Raw genomic sequence first — 18,978 nt, 5'->3', positions numbered from 1 at the left:
AAGCATTGCATTTCTCCAATCATCCTCTTATAACTACAAGTATGATAAAAAACGCACTTTTTGGGTGATAGATAGATATAATGCCATTTCCAATTCGCCAATATATTATATAGGAAAGATATAAGATCAGCCAAATATACTAGGTAGGTTGCTGAAATAATAGTTTACAACAAGTGTCATCTGTGAACCACGCTGATAATTACCAAGAAATAATTTCTCCTTCTATATTTCACTGTTTGGGTTGTTGTTGTTCCGGTTGTGTTTAGGCACTACCAATATTTGCAAGTTTGCAAGTTTAGACAAAACAGTAAATAAAAATATATATATATATATCCTACATGATGCAGTATTCCACACACCTGCAACTCCTAACTGCATTGAGATACTTTAGCAGTGGAACTTCCAAATTAGTAGGGCAGAATGCTTGAAGATTTCTGTGTCATCAGTTTGCAAGTTTGTCAGAGGCTATGCACCTATTTTGACCTTTACGGCGAAAGATTTCATCCACTTTCCAGAATCAGGCAACATACAAAACCTTGTAGATGAATTTCACACCATTGCAGGGATGTCTGATGTATTTGGCTGCATTGATGGGTCTCATATCCCTATTAAAAGTCCTGGAGGGAACACAGCTGACCCACATCGATGTAGAAAGGGGTGTAACTGATACATGGTTTTGATTGGTATAATATAGTTTTTTTGAAAGTAGAACAAGTGTAAGGGCAAATGGAAGCTTTATTGGTTTGGTAAAAAAATTGTTTTAGATAACAGATTTTATTATCAAGGTTATTTTCCAATAATTTTTTTGGCTTTAAATAACACCTTTTATTTCCTCCAAACATTATCACAGTACAACATGAAACAGTATTTTAATTCAAACAAAATTAAAATGGGATTACACTGGCATGACTAAAGAAAAATATATCATAGCACAGTACAGTACAGTACAGTATATGTAAAATTATATCATTCAAACAGTTTAGTATTTTGCTTGAAATAATAAATGTACACATTTTTAAAGGTTTCAAAGTACTTTATTGTACTGAAATAGTTTACAAGTGTCAGAGAAACCTACAACAATTTTAGTTCCTCTAAATAAGAACACGCAGTAAAACCAAATTTATCACAGTACCTGTACAGTCCTGTACATAAATTGATAGTAATCATATTTAGTTTGAAATTGCAAATACAAGTACAGTTATAGCAATTATCTTTCTTGAGAGATTTTAGAAGTACTGTACTGTACTTGTATTGAAATTGTAATGAAAGTACAAAAGAAATGTGAAATAAAATAATGATAGGATAGTATTGGGGATTGCTGGCCACTTCGCCGTTAGGCTATTTCGGCCGAAGCTGATTGGTTGGACTTCTTCCTTTTCTTGTTTCTTCTTTTGCTTTTCAGTTTCCATTCTTCTTCCTGGTCTTCTTCTGGAATATTCTCATACACTTCTATAAACGATGTTAAAGATAGTGTAATGAAATCGGGTTTAATTGTTGTGATCTTGTTCTGGTCTTGCTTGGTCTTTTCTTGATTTTTGACTACAAGGAGGGCCTCCTTGTAGCTCAGTCTTTCCTTAGTCCGCAGCTCGGCCACCCTGCACTCCTCCCTCCACTTGGGACACTCCCGGTCGGAGGAGGAGTGAGGGCCACCACAAGCTGCGCACTTCTTGGCGGCCGCCAAGCAGTTGGTGTCCTGGTGCCCGGGTGTCCCGCAGCTTGAACACACCTCCCGAGCACGACACTTCCGCGCCAGATGGCCGTACTTCTGGCATTTGTAGCAACGAGTAGGTCTTCGCTGGTACGGTTTTACTGGGATCTTCTCCCATCCCAGCAAAACGGAGCTAGGAAGTTTCTTTGGGAAGCCAACCAGGGCAGCTGTACTGGTCAGCTTCCGAACTATTGAGAGCTGGTCTCCGATCAGCTCGGCCAGTTCTTCTTTTTCCAGATGTTCGATTTCTGTGTGGGAGATGACTCCCAAAACCAAGTTGTCCTGTAGGCAGGCTTCAACTTGGATCTGGATTCCATTGATTTGTCTTATGTTTTCTAATTGCTGGGCCTCTCCCCATCCCGCGAAGGTGACGATAAGGTCACCGCTGTCACTGCGGACGACCCCTGTCACCCCCGTGATTCCCGAGGAGTCAAAAAACTTCCTCAGGACAAGGAGGTTGAGTTGCTTGCGCGAAGGGCGCTTGACTGGATACAGTCTAACGACCTTCGCCTGGTTGCAGGTGAACATGGTCACGTGGTACCTCGGGAGCAGAGAGAACCTACCTCGCCGAGGTTCAGTTCTCAAGTGTAAAAATAATGATTAAAATTCCCAAATAAGTATGAGTATATAATACACAGTATCACAGTACTGTATATTGTATATGAAATTCTAGCAAACAATATGTTGACTCTATTTTGGTTTCACAAGAAGTAAAAGAACAAAAAACATAACAAATGTTTGATCATACAAAATATGACTTTACATCTCCATTAAGTGCAAAAAAATAGTAAACAAAGATAAAAAGAAAGACAATCAAATTTCTCTAATAAGTATGAGTGTACAATACACACTATCACAGTACTGTTTATTGTATCTGACATTTTATAACAAATTAAGTTGAAAGAATCTATATGTTTTCACAAAAGAAAAAACAAATGCTGGAACATAAAAAAATATTTCATATTCTCCATTAAGTGCCTAAGAAAAAATAGTAAACAGACAGAGATAGACAAAAATCATAGTTTATACATTATCAATTATGACACTGATGGGAAAGTGTCCATAGTTTAACTTGATTGCCCACAGCCAGAGGTGGAATTATGGCTGCACTCTTGACATATGCCACTGGGCAACAACTCTAATGCTTGCTCTAAATACATTACACATAAATTGGGCAGATAATGTATTGGACATACCTGTGAAGGCCTTTAAAGCCTCCAATATAGCACCATTCAGTTCTTGTGTACTGTCCTTAATAATAGCATTGCAGAATTCATTCCTCTTTTTCACCTGCTTCCTTGTCTTCCCCCTGTGACTGGAAGTTGATGCTGCTGTTGGTGTCATGGGTGATCCTGATGTTGGATCAGTTGATAAAAGTGTTCCTGCTGGTGCAGACGAACTTTTATCTCCACAACTCATGTTTCTGCTTCAATTTTGGCGTGCAGATCGACCTGGTTTGTATATATTTATCTTGGATAAGGCGTACGTACCCTCTCGAGTTACGGCGTTCGGGTTACTAAATAGTAACCCGATGTTCGGGATTGATATTCGAGTTTCACGAATCCATTTGACGGGTTACTAAACAGTAACCCAACATTCGGGATTGCTCTTCGGGCTTGCTACCCTGAGTGCTTAAAGAAGTGGCCTATAGCCTCTTACGGTAGCAAGTTATTGTTCAGTTAACGTTTTTTAGGTTGTTTTCTTCCTTGTTTTTATGTCAGTTGAGTTATTTATATATTCATATGAATCACATGGAATTATGTATGTGGTGATTCTGGTAACTCTCTCAACATTTATTAATATTCTTGGTTTAAGTTAAGTTTAATATATTTATATATGTTTAGGACTGGGCTCAAATGTTCCAAAAGCGTAATGGACAAAATCCTAGTTGGTATCAGTCATTTTGGCCATCGTGGGTCTAATGAATTTTCAAACAATATTAAACTTGTATTTTTCTGACTATCATAAATGGTAATTTTTTTTCCAGTTGTCATTATAATCTTTACAGCAGTGTTTTTTTTTTATTCTAACAGAATCACTAATTGTATCTTGTCTTTTATTTCGCCGTTTCTTATTTTTAGGCATTATAACTATTTCAGATCTTTTCAGAAACTGGATTTTTTAATTATAGATTTTAAATATGATATATAATGCTGCTAAAGCATTTTCCAACAATTATAATATCTTTATTCCATTTTTTTATTTGGTGCTAAAGGTCACTGTGCGCTTATTTCTTACATAAAACAGGGGGAATCTGTATTTCTCATTTTAATATGTTAAGAAGGTAAAAAGGATTATTTTACGGTCGTTTTCCAAATTTGTAAAAGTGGAGCATCAAGTGTTAGCATTTATTCTGTGGTCGCCATCTCTCTCACGTATTGGTGATAACAGTACATTACACTCACACTGATAGCAGCTGCCTCCTTTGAAGATACTACTCGTTTCTTAGTACTGTCTTAATCTTTGTTGAGTATTATTTTCCTTAGCAGGTCTTCATTACACACATACTGTACTGTATATACTACATATATATTTTTTTTGTTAAAGTAGATATCTGGTTGAAGTATTTCTTAGGTACTTGTTCTGTGATATTAAAAAGGTATTCTTTGTAATGTGCAACAAGTTCATATGTTATTTTAATTCAGTTAAAAACAACTGAACTACGGTATAAAGGATCTCTTCTTTCTTACAGTTAATTTTATATTAGTTTACTATATCTCAATTTCCTTCCTTCACACCGGACGGCATTGTTTTTGTTGCCCGTAAAAACTTTTATATTATAGGATCCTACATATTATTGTCTTAACCCCCCCATCTTCCATACACAATGAACATCTTCCATACACAATGAATTGCCTAAAATTTTCTTCTTTTCGCCCCAGTTCGAATAAACTTATATGTTTGTTTTTTCTTCACAATGGGCCATTGTTGAATTTGTACTTTTCTTTCCTCTTCCAGGAAGTTCTTTGTGTAATATTATACCATTTCTTGTTGCACTTTATCACCTGGCTTCTCCTGCCTTAGTGCCTAGCCAAACCTCGACAATTCTCTTGTGATTGGTTACATGCCAAATAGGAAAGTCATATCACTAAAACCTCTGTTATGACGCTGAGGTTTTTCGAAACAAGAATAATCATCATCGATCACACGCTGAATTATAAGGGTCGCCTGGAGGGGGAAGCCGGGGTACAGTAAGAAGCACATAGTGAGCTGACTAGCGAGGAGAGAAATAAAACAAAAATATGTAGATCAAAACACAAAATGCTTGTTTATGATTGTAATCTAACCTAACATCGTGTAAGAATTAGAATATTATCTATTATGAGGACAGGTGTGCCGTTGACGAAGGACGTACTATTGACGGTGCATGTCCGGAAGTGAAAATCCACTTATTTATTTTGAAAATAGCCTTGTTAGAGTAATTCTTCGGATGAAAACTTCTCTTTGAAAACTATATTTAAATGTTACTTCCTGCAGGCGAAGCGATCCACCAAGAAAACTAGCATATATTATATATATAAGAAGCAAAAATTGGAGTGTCATTAATTTCCTACCTCCACTCTCAGTATTGGGCTTCAAATTCTGATTTTAGCGAAAAGTATCTCTAAGGCGTGTTGTATTATAAATTAATTATGTATTTTTGGTTTTAAACCGTTATGTATCCACACTAATTGTACTGTTTGAAGCCCATTTAAATAAACACCCACAAATCAAGACAATTTACTAATTTTCTACTTTTATAAGAAATTACCACCCAAAAATAATAGTCACGGTGACTGTAAATACGTAAATACTCAACTAAATCAACCCCAGCATTGTTGACATAAGAGTGGAAAAAATGACTGGAGGAAAACGTTGCAAGAATCAAATGTTTACCCTTATCTCAGATGGCAGACAATCTCTCTCAAGCTATGTCCCTGAAGTGGGCCCCTGATGTCAGCGTTCCATGTCATATTGTATAATCGCACTTCACATATTGACAGTAATACGGCGAGAGTTTGGTGTATTTGTCTTAAGTCAGGATAATCATAGCGCCAATCTCATCGTGTCTAGGCTTTATCCATTTTGTTTGAGGAAAAAGCTGTCTTAGAGGAGGATCAGCGCACGAGGAGAGAAAGAGAGATGGTAGTGAGGCAACTAATAGAGAAAAAGAAGTGAACTAACTGACAAATTAAAGACAAATAATACGAAATGGGATAAAGAGAAAATAAGAAAGAAAGACAAAAATTGCTGAATGAAAGAGAAAGGGATGACGCTATGATAATTTAGGAAGCGTTACAGTCGAGTACAGTATCCCCTGAACCATTATATAGACATCTGTCAGGTATCTATTATCTGTTTGGACGCGGGTTCGATCCCCGGGCAGGGTGAAACTATGGGCAAGTTTCTTTACGCCATTTGCCTCTGTCTACCCAGCAGTAATTTGGGACCTGGATGTTAATCGATTTGCGGATCGTGTTCCGGGGTAATGGTTAGCCAGTGCATTTAGCGAGTTGTCAGGTCTTCTCGGACTATTCCTTGACACTGGGTCATGCAACGCGTTAACTCAGGGTGTGGTTGTTGTGTTGGCGACAGCTTCTACACCTTAAACAAATTCACGCCTAGGTGGCCCTTGGGCCAACCATCCTCGTTACACGAGGGGCAACCATTATATATATATATATATATATATATATATATATATATATATATATATATATATATATATATATATATATATATATATATATATATATATATATATATATATATATATATATATATATATATATATATATATAAATATATACACTGATAACCACAAGGAAACAAGAAAACACGAAGTTCCCAGGTGCTTTCCTATAATTCACATCTTCAGGGGTGGGTACAGACTAAGGAGTAATACTTGACAAGGCTAATATATCCAGAAGAGCAGTGATTCCCAACGTGGGGCCTACGCCCCACTGGGGGGCAATTCAATAATAATAGGGGGGCAATATGAAAAATATAGTAATATCAACATTTTTTTTTATTTTACCCTATATGGGTAAAAATTAAAAATTTATAGGGTAAAATTGTAATTACAACCTAGCTGAGCACAACAGCTTGTGCAATCTAGTCAAGTGTTCACCCACTAATGTTATCGTGTATCTGGCACCAGCTATATGCGTGGCTTCTGACTTGTTTAACTTTGCAGTTCTTCATCTGCTGTCAAGGAAGAAGGTGAGTTTTAGTCAGCTGCTCAACGCTCCCACTGAAGCTAAAAAAAGAGGAAACTAGCTACAACCAAATTAAATGTGCACAATAAAGCATGGAAGCAGTATTGAATTAAACACAAATGCAAGTTTCATGTTGATATAGTTATCTGTCTCTGTTTTTTAGCTTCACTGAGAGAGCTGGTTAAAGTGCTTTTCATTATGAATCATAATTTATGATTATTGATCTTGTTATTCTCTGAAAATAATGTATAAAAATAATCATTCATTGATCTTGTCACAGTAACATTAATTTAAAACTGTGAATATAAAGCTCAATATTTACTTGAAATGGCAACTGCATATTGACATTGTGCCTTGTATGTTACAGAAGTTAGATATTAAATTTATTTTCCTAAGTATATAAATATTTTATTTTCACTTTTCAGTTACCCCCATGATGCATAAAATGAACAGTGTGCACACCAAAAAAAAAGTTCGCCAGTATTCAGATGAGTACTTGCTGTTTGGGTTCATACCAGCGACTCATGATGAAAGGTTGCCTTTTTGTCTGTTGTGCCACCAATGTTTGACTAATGAATCCATGAAGAGAGGTAGTCTCGAAAATCATTTGAAGGCAAAACACAGTATTCATGTTAATTCAAAACTGGAGTATTTTAAATCCCTAAAGGAGAAGTTTGAAAAAAAATCAACAATAAATTCGTTGTTCTCTGCAAGAAGTGCAAGCAAGGATCGTGGTCTTGAGGCTAGTTATGAAATTTCTCTTCTCATAGCAAAATGTGGCAAAAATCATACAATAGGGGAGAATTTAATTAAGCCCGCAATATCAACTTTTCTGAAAGTAGTTCTTGAAAAAGATGACCAATGTAATGAGACAAAATCTCACATGAAGAGGTAAGTTAGGAGTTTATAGTAGTAGAGTATTATAGCGAGAGGAAATGGTAGCGTGTCTCGAGGGTGTGATGTCAACACTGTATATTAACACAGGCACAGTACAAGTGTAGTATATAAAACACCAATACGTGTTACAGCTTTATTTTACTAGTTCAATAGGGGGGATTAATGGGGGGGTTCGTACACAATTTATGATAGACTATGGTATTCTCGTATAACCTAACCTCACAATTAGAATGGGCACTTCACTAAGTCGATCGTTGGGGAGGTTCGGGATCACTGCACTTCTACAGTCTACACAGCCAGCACTTACTGTTACACGTGGAGTTGACAGCACTCTGTCGATGGACCCGGCTGAGACTTCGTTACACTTAGTGGCGGGCTTCTCTCGAGCGGAACTGGGGACGTGGTAGCTGGCCCTTCCTGGTTACAAGACACCTCCTGTGTGAGAGGAGCTCCAGCCCCTATATATTGGTCGAGCTGGGGGGGTGACCTCTCCTACTGAACTGGGTGTGTCTTGACCGGGTTGTTGGGTCGACAGGAGTGCTGGCTAATTAGCTGGTCCTTGAATTAATAAGGTCATGACGCCAGGTAGAGCTGATCAAGTGGTAGTGAGAATTCTGGTTCCCTTGGGTCAGGTCTGGACAGCTGTGTGCAGGCGTCGTACTGCCCAGGTGTCTTGGTTAGGTGCGGTTGTAGGTCACCCGGCTAACTCAAGTCATTAGCGGTCGAGGTCAAGTCCCTAGGGTCGACCTGAGGTGTGTCAACCCGGGGTGTGGTCGTACCACGAGGTCTGTAGTGTACCTGCTGTTACATGTGACATAATTCTGGGCTGTAAGCTTTGGTCTGACAATCAATCATTACACCTCCCGCCAAGACCAAAGCTTCATCACAGAGACTGATGTCACATATAGACATCAACATCACGTGTGGTATCAAAGATAATCCCTGGGGCGATAACATAGTCTCACATTTACAAACAACAATCTCATAGGTGTATGTTTTTCTACTGGCGCTAGTTTGATCTGACAAAGCTCACCATACCTCCCGCCAAGATCAAAGCTTCTATGCCAGACAGTGGATGTTTACAGTGGATGACAAAGCGAGTGCACATCCTGCGAAAATAGCTACTGAGATGCAAAGTATACACCTCACATCCTACCATAGTCTGATAATATTTAAAAATTTAAGCGGCTAGCTAAATGTACGGAAAAGGAAAGATGGATGTAGATATGAAGGGGAAAGAGAGCGCCTAGGCAGGTGCTTGTCGGAGAGCGTCACTTTAGGAAGTTAAATGAGGGTACACAGTCGGAGGTTTGAAAGGTTATGCAATGGTGTTGCTTGCCCTGGCTTATCTCTGCTTAGGTTCCCTAGTGTTAGTATCTTCAAGCCTGGAATAGATTTACATACTTGTTGCTTCAACTGTTAAACTCTTGCTCAGGGCAGCACATACAACATATATAATAATAAGATACATGGCCGCTAAAAAAAAGGGGGGGGGGGAAGGTTGGGGAAAAATACAACTTGTGAACAAAAAGAAATATTTGTACATACTAAAAGGGCAGCAGAAATTATTAACAAGATACAATGGCAAAAACAAAAACTCGTCAGCATTCGTCGAGATCCCGGGTGGCGCGTGGTCCATCACCACCTCCACCAATCGGTGCCCGGCATCAGGGTGGACGACGCAGTAGATACAGTGGTTGGCGTTTCCTGTCCCGTCCGGCGGTCTGCCGCGGTGTGTCGCGTGCCTCACTTCCTCCACTTGAACTTCTGTGTAGAGCGGCAGTTCCTGACACATTCCAGATGGATTTTTCTAGTCCCATCTGAGTTTCCTCTGTAGAGTCTCATTTTCTGTCGTGGTCCAGATGGATTTTTCTAGTCCCATCTGAGTTTCCGCCCTTCCCGGCCGGGATCAAAGCCGGTCCACTGCTTGGGGTGTCATCGCTTTGGATGGCGTGTAGGGCAGGGTCCACGGACAAGAGTTCGCCCTCCGTACGTGTGTCGGCGAGACCCCTGACCGTCCTGTCCCACACCCTCACAGTGGTGAATCCCTCCCTGGGTGGGCCCCCCAGGGTTTGCTTGTTTTCTTCCACTACTTGTAGTCAGGTCACTTCTGTTTCGTCCCCGATGGTGTGGTAAACACCGGCGAGGCAGATCCCGGGTGGGCCGAGGTCAGCCATTACTTGTCTGGTACCTGGTGGTTCCATTCCCGGAGTGGAAGTGCGTGGGACCAGTTGACAGGTCCTGAAACGTAGGGAGCTGTCGTCTGCATCGCCACTGGGACCTCTAGTTGTTTGTTGCCTGTTGCTTGCTGCTACTGAAGTTGCAGGTCGGGGTTTCGGGATTTTCTCCTGGGTTCCAAGGGGACGACCTGATTCCCTGCCTGGAGCTAGGTGCTGCGCTGGTCCTGCATGGCGTAGCTTGCTCAGGCTGATGGTACCCATAGATGTTGTCTGTCAGTATTGTGGGCTGTGAGACCGTAGCCTCGGTGCGTGTCTCGTCGTTCAGCAGGCGAGCGACGAGACACAGCCCAGTGTCTTCAACCAGATCGAGGGCCAGCATTATGCAAGCCCGTTTCTGGAGCTTGGGGCTTGCAGTGTCGACGTGAAGGCGTCACCCATTCGCCGCGGGGTTGCCCGCTGCGTGTCCCGCTCGTGTCGGGCATCCATTATGAGTCAGGATGCGTTGGTCTCAGCTCGTCTGGTAGGGGGTCGGCTGCAGCTGTGGTGGTGTCATCTCCGACTTTTGTGTGGAGTCAGGGAGACCTCGCCCACGCCCGTGAAGAGCAAGGGCAGTGCTGACTCTGTAGCTTAGTAGAAAGACAAGATCCCGGGGTGGAGAATCAACAATTAGAAGTGCCCCTAGACTCGTTACTTTAATCTATGTTCTGTGACCTGGTGTTATATCTATGAGCCCTAATCTGATCAGGTCTTACTGGTACAAGTGGGGCAGTAGCTTGGGGAGTTCTCTGATTATTACTTGGGGTGTGAGGCACCTGATTGTTCTGAGGGGGTGGTCAGCTGCTGGTGGAGGGATAGGGTGTTGGGAAGGGAATGTTACTCCTAGAGGGGGCTGGTTGGTGAGGCCTGATTTGTTCAAGACGTCATCGTCGACAGTTGCCAGCTTCAATCTATTCACATGCACAGTTTCCTGACGTCCCCCCTGGCAAAGCGGGGAAATAGTGAAGTTTACTTTGCTGGGTTGGGCGGTTACCCTATATGGGCCCTGCCATCTCTGTTGCAACTTAGAGGGGGTGTCGGGGGAGGCTAATTCGTTAGTTAGGAAGACCAGGGTACCTACGGTAATATTGGAAGGGGTGACCCTGAGGTTATAGTAGGTGGCGTTGTGTAAGTGACCTTTCCTGGTTAGTTCCTGCACCCGAGTAAAGACCGTTTGTAACCTGTTTTGCAAGACAGAAGGGTAGTCCTCGCCATAGGATAGGGGTGGGGGGTTGATTACACCAGCAGGAAGGTTTGGATCCCTACCAAAGTGAAGGAAGTAAGGAGTGTTATGCAGGGTGGTATTAATTGCGGTGTTCATGGCCAGTTGTGCAAGAGGTAGCTGATCGTCCCAACCGCCGTACTGATTATTAACCAAAAACGACAAGTGATCTTTCAACGTGCGGTGGGAACGCTCAACCATGGCATTAGCCTGTGGGTGGTAACTAGTGGTTAGATTTGACTTAGCCCGCAGCAAGTCGCACGCCTTCTGAAAGATGCCCGAGGTAAACTCTGTCCCTTGATCACTTACAATGACCCGGGGACATCCATGAGTACCAACGTATTGTAACAGGGCTTCACAAACTGTCTCTGCGCGTTTATCGGGGATGGGTATATAGGTCTGCAAAACGTGAATAGTGATCGACGATGGAAACAACGTATCTGTTTCCCCGGTGTGAACGTATTGACATGTCAGTTAGATCGATCGATACCCGTTCCAAGGGCTGAGAGGCTGGTGGGAACTCCTGCAGCTCTCCCTGTCTCTTTGGGGTACCCTTCCTTAACTGACATGGCAGACATCCTTTGACAAATGCCCCAACTTTCCGCGCTAGATTGGGCATGAAAAACATAGAGCGTGCACGTGCATATGTGCGACATTCACCCGGGTGGGCTGCGAATTGGGAAGAGTGAGCTACTTCTAGGGCCGAGTTTTCCAAGGATGCGGGGATGACTACGAGTTCTATGGGTTGTTCATCATCCTGTTTCATAGTAAAAAGATACAGGACTCTGCTTAAAAGACTGAAATCACAAAGTGAGGCTTTGTTGACCTTCTTGGGGAGCGGACCCACCTCAAGGAACTCAATGACAGGACCCCACTGTGGGTCTTCGAGTTGGTGTTGGCGCACCTCGTTAGGTGATAGGTCCCCAAAAATGGGCTGAGTCATGCTGCTAGGATTCCCGACATTATTTATAGGCAATACATTACGGCTCAGTGCGTCTGGTACTACGTGGTTCTTGCCTGGCTTATGCAAAATGGAGAAGTTATACGCATTTAGAAAGACTGCCCAGCGTGCTACCCGTGCATTAGGAGTTTTACCTTGGAAGATATATATTAAAGGACGGTGATCAGTGATTACATAAAAGTGTCTACCAAATAGGTAAGCATCAAAGGAAGTTACGGCCTTGACAATAGCCAAGGCTTCTTTCTCAGTTGTGGAGTAGCGGAGGGCAGCTCCGCTCAATTTCTGGGAAAAATAAGCAATAGGGATGGGGTTATCTTCACCACCTTGCATGAGACAGGCTCCCAGTGCTTCGTCGGAAGCGTCAGTGTGCACGTAAAACGGCTGCGTGAAGTCCGGCAGTGCTAACATTGTTGCCGACTTCAATAAGTCCTTAAGATGGTTGAAAGCTTTATCTGCCTCCCCCGACCACCGAAACTGAACCGACTTCTTTGTAAGTTTCGTAAGGGGGAGGGCCGCCTCTGAAAAGTGAGGGATGTGACGTCTGAAAAAATTGGCGGTGCCGAGGAACTGTTTCACACCCCTGGCTGTGGTGGGGGGTGGCATCTCTGCTATCGCTTTCACTTTCACCGGGTCGGGTCTAACGCCGCCATGACCTATGATGAATCCCAGGAATTTAACTTCCTGGCGCGCGAACGCGCATTTCCTAAGGGACACTTTCAGTCCGGCCGCTTTCATGACCGAGAGAACCTCATCTACATCCCGCATGTGCGAATCCATGTTTTACTATAGACGATAACATCGTCCAGGTAAGCCATAGCGTTCCGCCCAAGCACGGGTGTGAGACTGTGGTTCACAGCCCTCATGAACGTGGCCGGTGCTCCCTTTAACCCGAAAGGTAACCTGTTGAAACAAAATAGACGGCTGCCGTCCGCGAAAGCAGTTTTGGGGCGGTCAGCCGGGTCAACTGGTATACTCCAGTACGCATCCTTACAGTCTAGAACTGTGAATATAGAAGCTCCGTTCAATTGGTCCAGTGTCTCGTCAATTCTGGGCAAGGGATAGCTATCAGCAATAGTGTCCTTATTAAGTTCCCTATAGTCTACACAGAATCTAGTTGACCCGTCCTTTTTTCTGACTAATACGACCGGGGAGCAATAGGGGCTAGTGCAAGGGGAGATGACACCACGTTCCTCCATTTGGCGACATAAGTCCCTAATTTGAGTTTTAGCCGCCTCAGGAAGCCTCCACTGCCGTACTCTGGTGGGGGGCGCGGAGCCGGTATTAATTTTGTGTGAAGCTGACATCAGACCGAGGTCCTGATCTGAAGTTGCAAACAGATCTTCATGCTGCTTTATTATAGAGCGTAGACGTTCTCTAATAAGGGTGGGTAGGTGATCTATGTCAAGGGATTCTATTGCAGTAGCGAACATTTGCTGTGACTCTACGAATTCTGTGTCACTCCTAATGTTATATCTCGTAGAATCAATATGCTCCAGATCCTCTACTTTATCGACCGCAGAGACTGTTCCCACTGAATGACCAGGAGTAAGTTTAAATTCCCTGGGGGTGGGGCTTATGACTGGGACGCTAGGCTGCTGAGTGTTAATTAGCCCCGACTGCACGTATGGGGACATTTTATGAGGGGTTTCAACAAATACATACTCCTGATCCTCCGTGGAACTGTCGAACGACCTTGACTATCGAACGGGCAGAACAACACTAGAATGGGGAGGGATGACAGTGGCGCGCGTAGGGTGTAGCTGGGGGGCTTGGGGTGCGGGGAGCTGGGGGCGTTTAGGCTTAATGAGGTGGACGGGCAGACCAGACCTATTCCTAATAGGAGTACCTGCATAATCTCTACCATCTAGTGTCACGGTATACCGGCTCCCATCAAACTGGATTCCATACTTAAACCTACACAAGAAATCTGACCCAATAAGAACATCCCCTGGGAAAAGATCACCGCTTACCACAACCAGCGCGTGAACAACTATCTTATCTCCTAAGTCTACAGTTATATCTCTGGAATCCAATGTTGAGAGGCGGTTCCCCGTGACGCCACGTAACTCAGGAACTTTATGCTTTCCCCCTAGGCTCATCTTGGAGGCCACGTTCTGTTTCACCAAGGACACCGAGGAGCCTGTGTCAATGAAAGCTTCAACCCGTTTCCCTCCCATTTTCAACTTAATAATTGGCCTGTCTTCCCTAGTCACCCTCAACGCCTCGCCCTTGTCTTTAGTAGTAGGGACATAACCTGCGAATGTGTCCCCACTCGGCACATGCGTAACAACGCATTCCGGTGTATGGACACTCTCTGCGGGTATGTCCCTGGTCGCCACACCCATCGCACTGGTTTCCCTCACATTGAAAGGGACATCCGTGCACCGCGTGGGACCATGCCCCACAGGAGGAGCAGCGAAAAGGCTTCGGAGCTCTATACCAGCTATCCCGCATGGGCGGGCCCGGGCGCGCACTTGTGACTGCACGGGGGCGGGGGTCAATCCCAGCCCGCGCCCCGCGGGTCCCTGCCCCGGACGGCCGGCCGCCCCGTGGCGCACTACCCGACGCGTTTATACCTACTGTATCTAACCCTGATTGCTCCCGTCCTTCCTCGTGGAACGGTGACTGTTCCTGTCGCTTCCTTTCGTCCCGGCTGAGATTCTCTACCATCAGTCTCAAGAATTCATCCTCCCAGACAGAAGGGGTGTTACGTGTAAGGGTGGGAGGGGCGGCGTGAATTGTCGACAAAAAACGGGAGGGGGAGGTGGGTTTCCTGAGCTGTATATACGTACGCGCTGCTTTAATTGCGTTCTCGATCGTAGTTATCCCGCTCGCCTCCATGTACGTACGCATCTCGCCGGGTAAGCCCGACAGAAAGTAAGAGAGTACTAGTTCAGGTGGGAAGAATTGTGGGTGATTCACTCTCGCCATCTTCACAGCACTACCTATGCATGATAGGTAAACATTTAGTGATGAACACTCCTCTAGCTTGATATTAGCTAACCGTGTCGTGTGATCTTGCAATGAGTCACCCTGGCTGTAAATTTCTCGTAATCCGTTCGCGAACGTGTCCTACGTGGTAGCATTCTTTACTGTCGGATTAAATCCTAGCACACCTTTCGCATCACCGCCCAATCGCATACGTGCCGTCCTAAGGCGGCATTCCTCGTATTCCTGAAGGGTTTCCGGGAACGCACTTTCAATGTCTCCTAACCACTGTTCCAGCCTATCGGCTGATGTCGCAGGGTCACGGCCATCGCCCTCAAACATGGGTATCTAACTGACCACTTGTGCTGCACTACTAGCTGAGACGGACGTAAGGAAGGGGTCTGGCATGCTGGAGGGGTTGGGAGGTGCTAAGGTGTACGTGAGCGTGGGGAGGGGAGTGGCGAGAGAGGGTGCAGGGTGGTTAAGGGGTAGGGGGGGAGAGTAGGTACTAGTGGATTGTTCAGGGAACGGGAATAAAACGGAAGTCGTTGGTGTAATGTTAACAGGAGTCATATTAGCTTGCGAGGAGGGCTGGGAAGTACTGATCGTGGAAGTCGAAATTGTCAATGTTGACGATGACGTCTGTGGGTGGGACGAGGAGGGGGTTTTACTGACACTTGCCCTGGTTGAGTTCTCGACCATTGTTCCCCGTTACCCAACAATATGTGAACTAGGGAGGGGGGAGTGGATACTGTCACCACTTGTACCACACTGAGGGACAGGAATTATATTACAAATGCTACCACCCTTGTACTGCCTGCTTCGTCAAGATAGTTACGAGTTTACTTCAAAAGATTCTAACTATCACTGTACTGAACACTAAGGGGAAGAAGCGTGAGTTTTACGTTAAGTGCGCTGCCACCATTGTAATGAGACAAAATCTCACATGAAGAGGTAAGTTAGGAGTTTATAGTAGTAGAGTATTATAGCGAGAGGAAATGGTAGCGTGTCTCGAGGGTGTGATGTCAACACTGTATATTAACACAGGCACAGTACAAGTGTAGTATATAAAACACCAATGCGTGTTACAGCTTTATTTTACTAGTTCAATAGGGGGGATTAATAGGGGGGTTCGTACACAATTTATGATAGACTATGGTATTCTCGTATAACCTAACCTCACAATTAGAATGGGCACTTCACTAAGTCGATCGTTGGGGAGGTTCGGGATCACTGCACTTCTACAGTCTACACAGCCAGCACTTACTGTTACACGTGGAGTTGACAGCACTCTGTCGATGGACCCGGCTGAGACTTCGTTACACTTAGTGGCGGGCTTCTCTCGAGTGGAACTGGGGACGTGGTAGCTGGCCCTTCCTGGTTACAAGACACCTCCTGTGTGAGAGGAGCTCCAGCCCCTATATATTGGTCGAGCCGGGGGGGTGACCTCTCCTACTGAACTGGGTGTGTCTTGACCGGGTTGTTGGGTCGACAGGAGTGCTGGCTAATTAGCGGGTCCTTGAATTAATAAGGTCATGACGCCGGGTAGAGCTGATCCAGTGGTGGTGAGAATTCTGGTTCCCTTGGGTCAGGTCTGGACAGCTGTGTGCAGGCGTCGTCCTGCCCAGGTGTCTTGGTTAGGTGCGGTTGTAGGTCACCCGGCTAACTCAAGTCATTAGCGGTCGAGGTCAAGTCCCTAGGGTCGACCTGAGGTGTGTCAACCCGGGGTGTGGTGGTACCACGAGGTCTGTAGTGTACCTGCTGTTACATGTGACATAATTCTGGGCTGTAAGCTTTGGTCTGACAATCAATCATTACACCAAGATCTCAAAAGCATGCTGCTCAGTAATAATACTGTTAGTAGCAGGATTGATGAAATGAGTTGTGATGTAGAAGTACAACTTGTTGAAAAATTAAAATATACAAATTTTTCAATACAGTTGGACGAATCAACTGTAAGAGATAGTGAAGCTCTGTTAATGGCCTATGTAAGATATGTTGATAATGGAGAATTTATTGAGGATATGCTATTTTGCGAAGCATTAGAAACCACCACTATTGCAATTGATATATATAAGAAATTAAAAACATATTTAGATGATAAGCAGATACCAATGGAGAACATTATATCTTGTGCTGCAGACGGTGCTCCAGTGATGATGGGCAAGAAAAATGGAGTTTTAAAATTATTGAAAGACGACAATCCCCAAATGTTGTTAGTGCATTGTGTTATTCATAGACAGAATTTAGTTTCCAAAAAAGTTTCCCCTGTTCTAAACGAGACATTGAATGCAGTTATAAAATGCATCAACACTATAAAAGCTAATGCCAAATGTGAGCGTCTTTTCAAACAATTTTGCAAGGATCAAAATGCAGACTATGTAAGATTATTACTTCATACTGATGTAAGGTGGTTATCAAATGGGAATTGCCTGAAAAGATTCATGGAATTATTTGATATTCTTAGTGAGTTCTTGGATGACAAACCTTATATGACTCTGTTACTGACAGTTGATGGTAAAGCACTTGTCAGTTATTTAGCAGATATGTTTGAAAAACTCAATGTCTTAAATAAGGAGCTCCAAGGAACAAATATGACTCTTGTTAATTCAAAGGCCAAGATATTTGGCTTTATATCATTTCTGGAATTATCCCAAGAAAATATTTCTGTCAAAAAATTTGAACAATTTTATTTGCTGAATAAATGTGCGGTAACAGATGCTACTTGTCTTGTTATTGTGGAGCACTTAAAAATAATGGTAAGCGATTTCAACTTCAGATTTTCTGATTTGAAAGAAATTAATTATCCATCTTGGATGACTCAGCCATTGCTAGTGGATCTGTCAGATGTAACCCTGGAGTATCAAGGAGAACTTTCAGAATTACAAAATGATGACTCGATTAAAGCCCTGTTTAAAATAAAAGGAACAATGATGTGGCTCTGTGAAGAAACACAAGCTAAATATCCAAATACAAGTAGTTTGGCAAGAAAACTACTGTTACCATTCCCATCGTCATACTTAGTGGAATGTGGATTTAGTGCTGTGAATGACTTATTACTGAAGAAAAGAAACCGACTGGATATCACTAAACGAGGCGACTTGAGATTGAAATTAACAAAATTTCTGCCTCGGATAAAATCTCTTTGCAGTAGACATCAGGCTCAAGGGTCTCATTAATTGATTGTAATTGAATTTATTTAATCTGATGGTAGATATGTTATACACATTATAAAATGGATTTTATTTGATTAAATTTGAAGTTAAACCCTTTAGTTTTATTTGAAAGATACAATTTTTTATGTTATACTTCTTCAAAACTGATATTGTTATATCATACTAAACAATTAACGGGTGGGGGACATGAAGAAATTTGTGATAAAAAAGTGGGGCATGGTACTAAAATGGTTGGGAACCACTGCAGTAGAGGAAAGTGAGATCAAGTCCCTAGGGGACAGCAAGTGTCCGCAATGTTCCCGTCATCAGCATATATATATATATATATATATATATATATATATATATATATATATATATATATATATATATATATATATATATATATATATATATATATATATATATATGAAAATAAAAACGTGTGAAGTCAGTAATTAGTAAGATGAACAGGTTCTTTCAGATTCGTTCATTCACTGTTCCTTTTGTTTACGCTTAAAAATAAACAGAATGAATATATATAGTGACGATTTCATATTTATAAATCCTAATAAAGTAGTTGTAAAAGAAATGCATATGAAAGGTAACTGCTATGTATCATTCATAGTTGTCATACTCTAGGGTCGAAGTACAGTATAAATGTTCTTCCACAGTTTCTTATATCAGTGAACT

At 42.7% G+C, this 18,978-nt stretch overlaps 1 protein-coding gene across 1 annotated transcript; it reads left to right on the top strand.

Annotated features, from left to right (window-relative positions):
• The first annotated feature begins 16,965 nt into the window (after window positions 1-16,965).
• On the top strand, window positions 16,966-18,309 carry LOC121859653 (SCAN domain-containing protein 3-like). The gene has a single exon (XM_042356589.1). The coding sequence runs from the start codon at window positions 16,966-16,968 to the stop codon at window positions 18,307-18,309; it is 1,344 nt and encodes a 447-aa protein (XP_042212523.1).
• The last annotated feature ends 669 nt before the right edge of the window (window positions 18,310-18,978 follow it).

This window comes from Homarus americanus, unplaced genomic scaffold, assembly GCF_018991925.1.
Source record: "Homarus americanus isolate GMGI-L3 unplaced genomic scaffold, GMGI_Hamer_2.0 scaffold7626, whole genome shotgun sequence".
NCBI lineage: Eukaryota > Metazoa > Arthropoda > Malacostraca > Decapoda > Nephropidae > Homarus > Homarus americanus.
Note: the sequence above shows the minus strand (reverse complement) of the source record. Positions and strands in the feature narration are given on the sequence as shown.

Bases quoted from the DNA above. Each gene is read 5' to 3' on its own strand.
- LOC121859653 (XM_042356589.1), top strand. From the start codon at position 16,966: ATGCTGCTCAGTAATAATACTGTTAGTAGCAGGATTGATGAAATGAGT.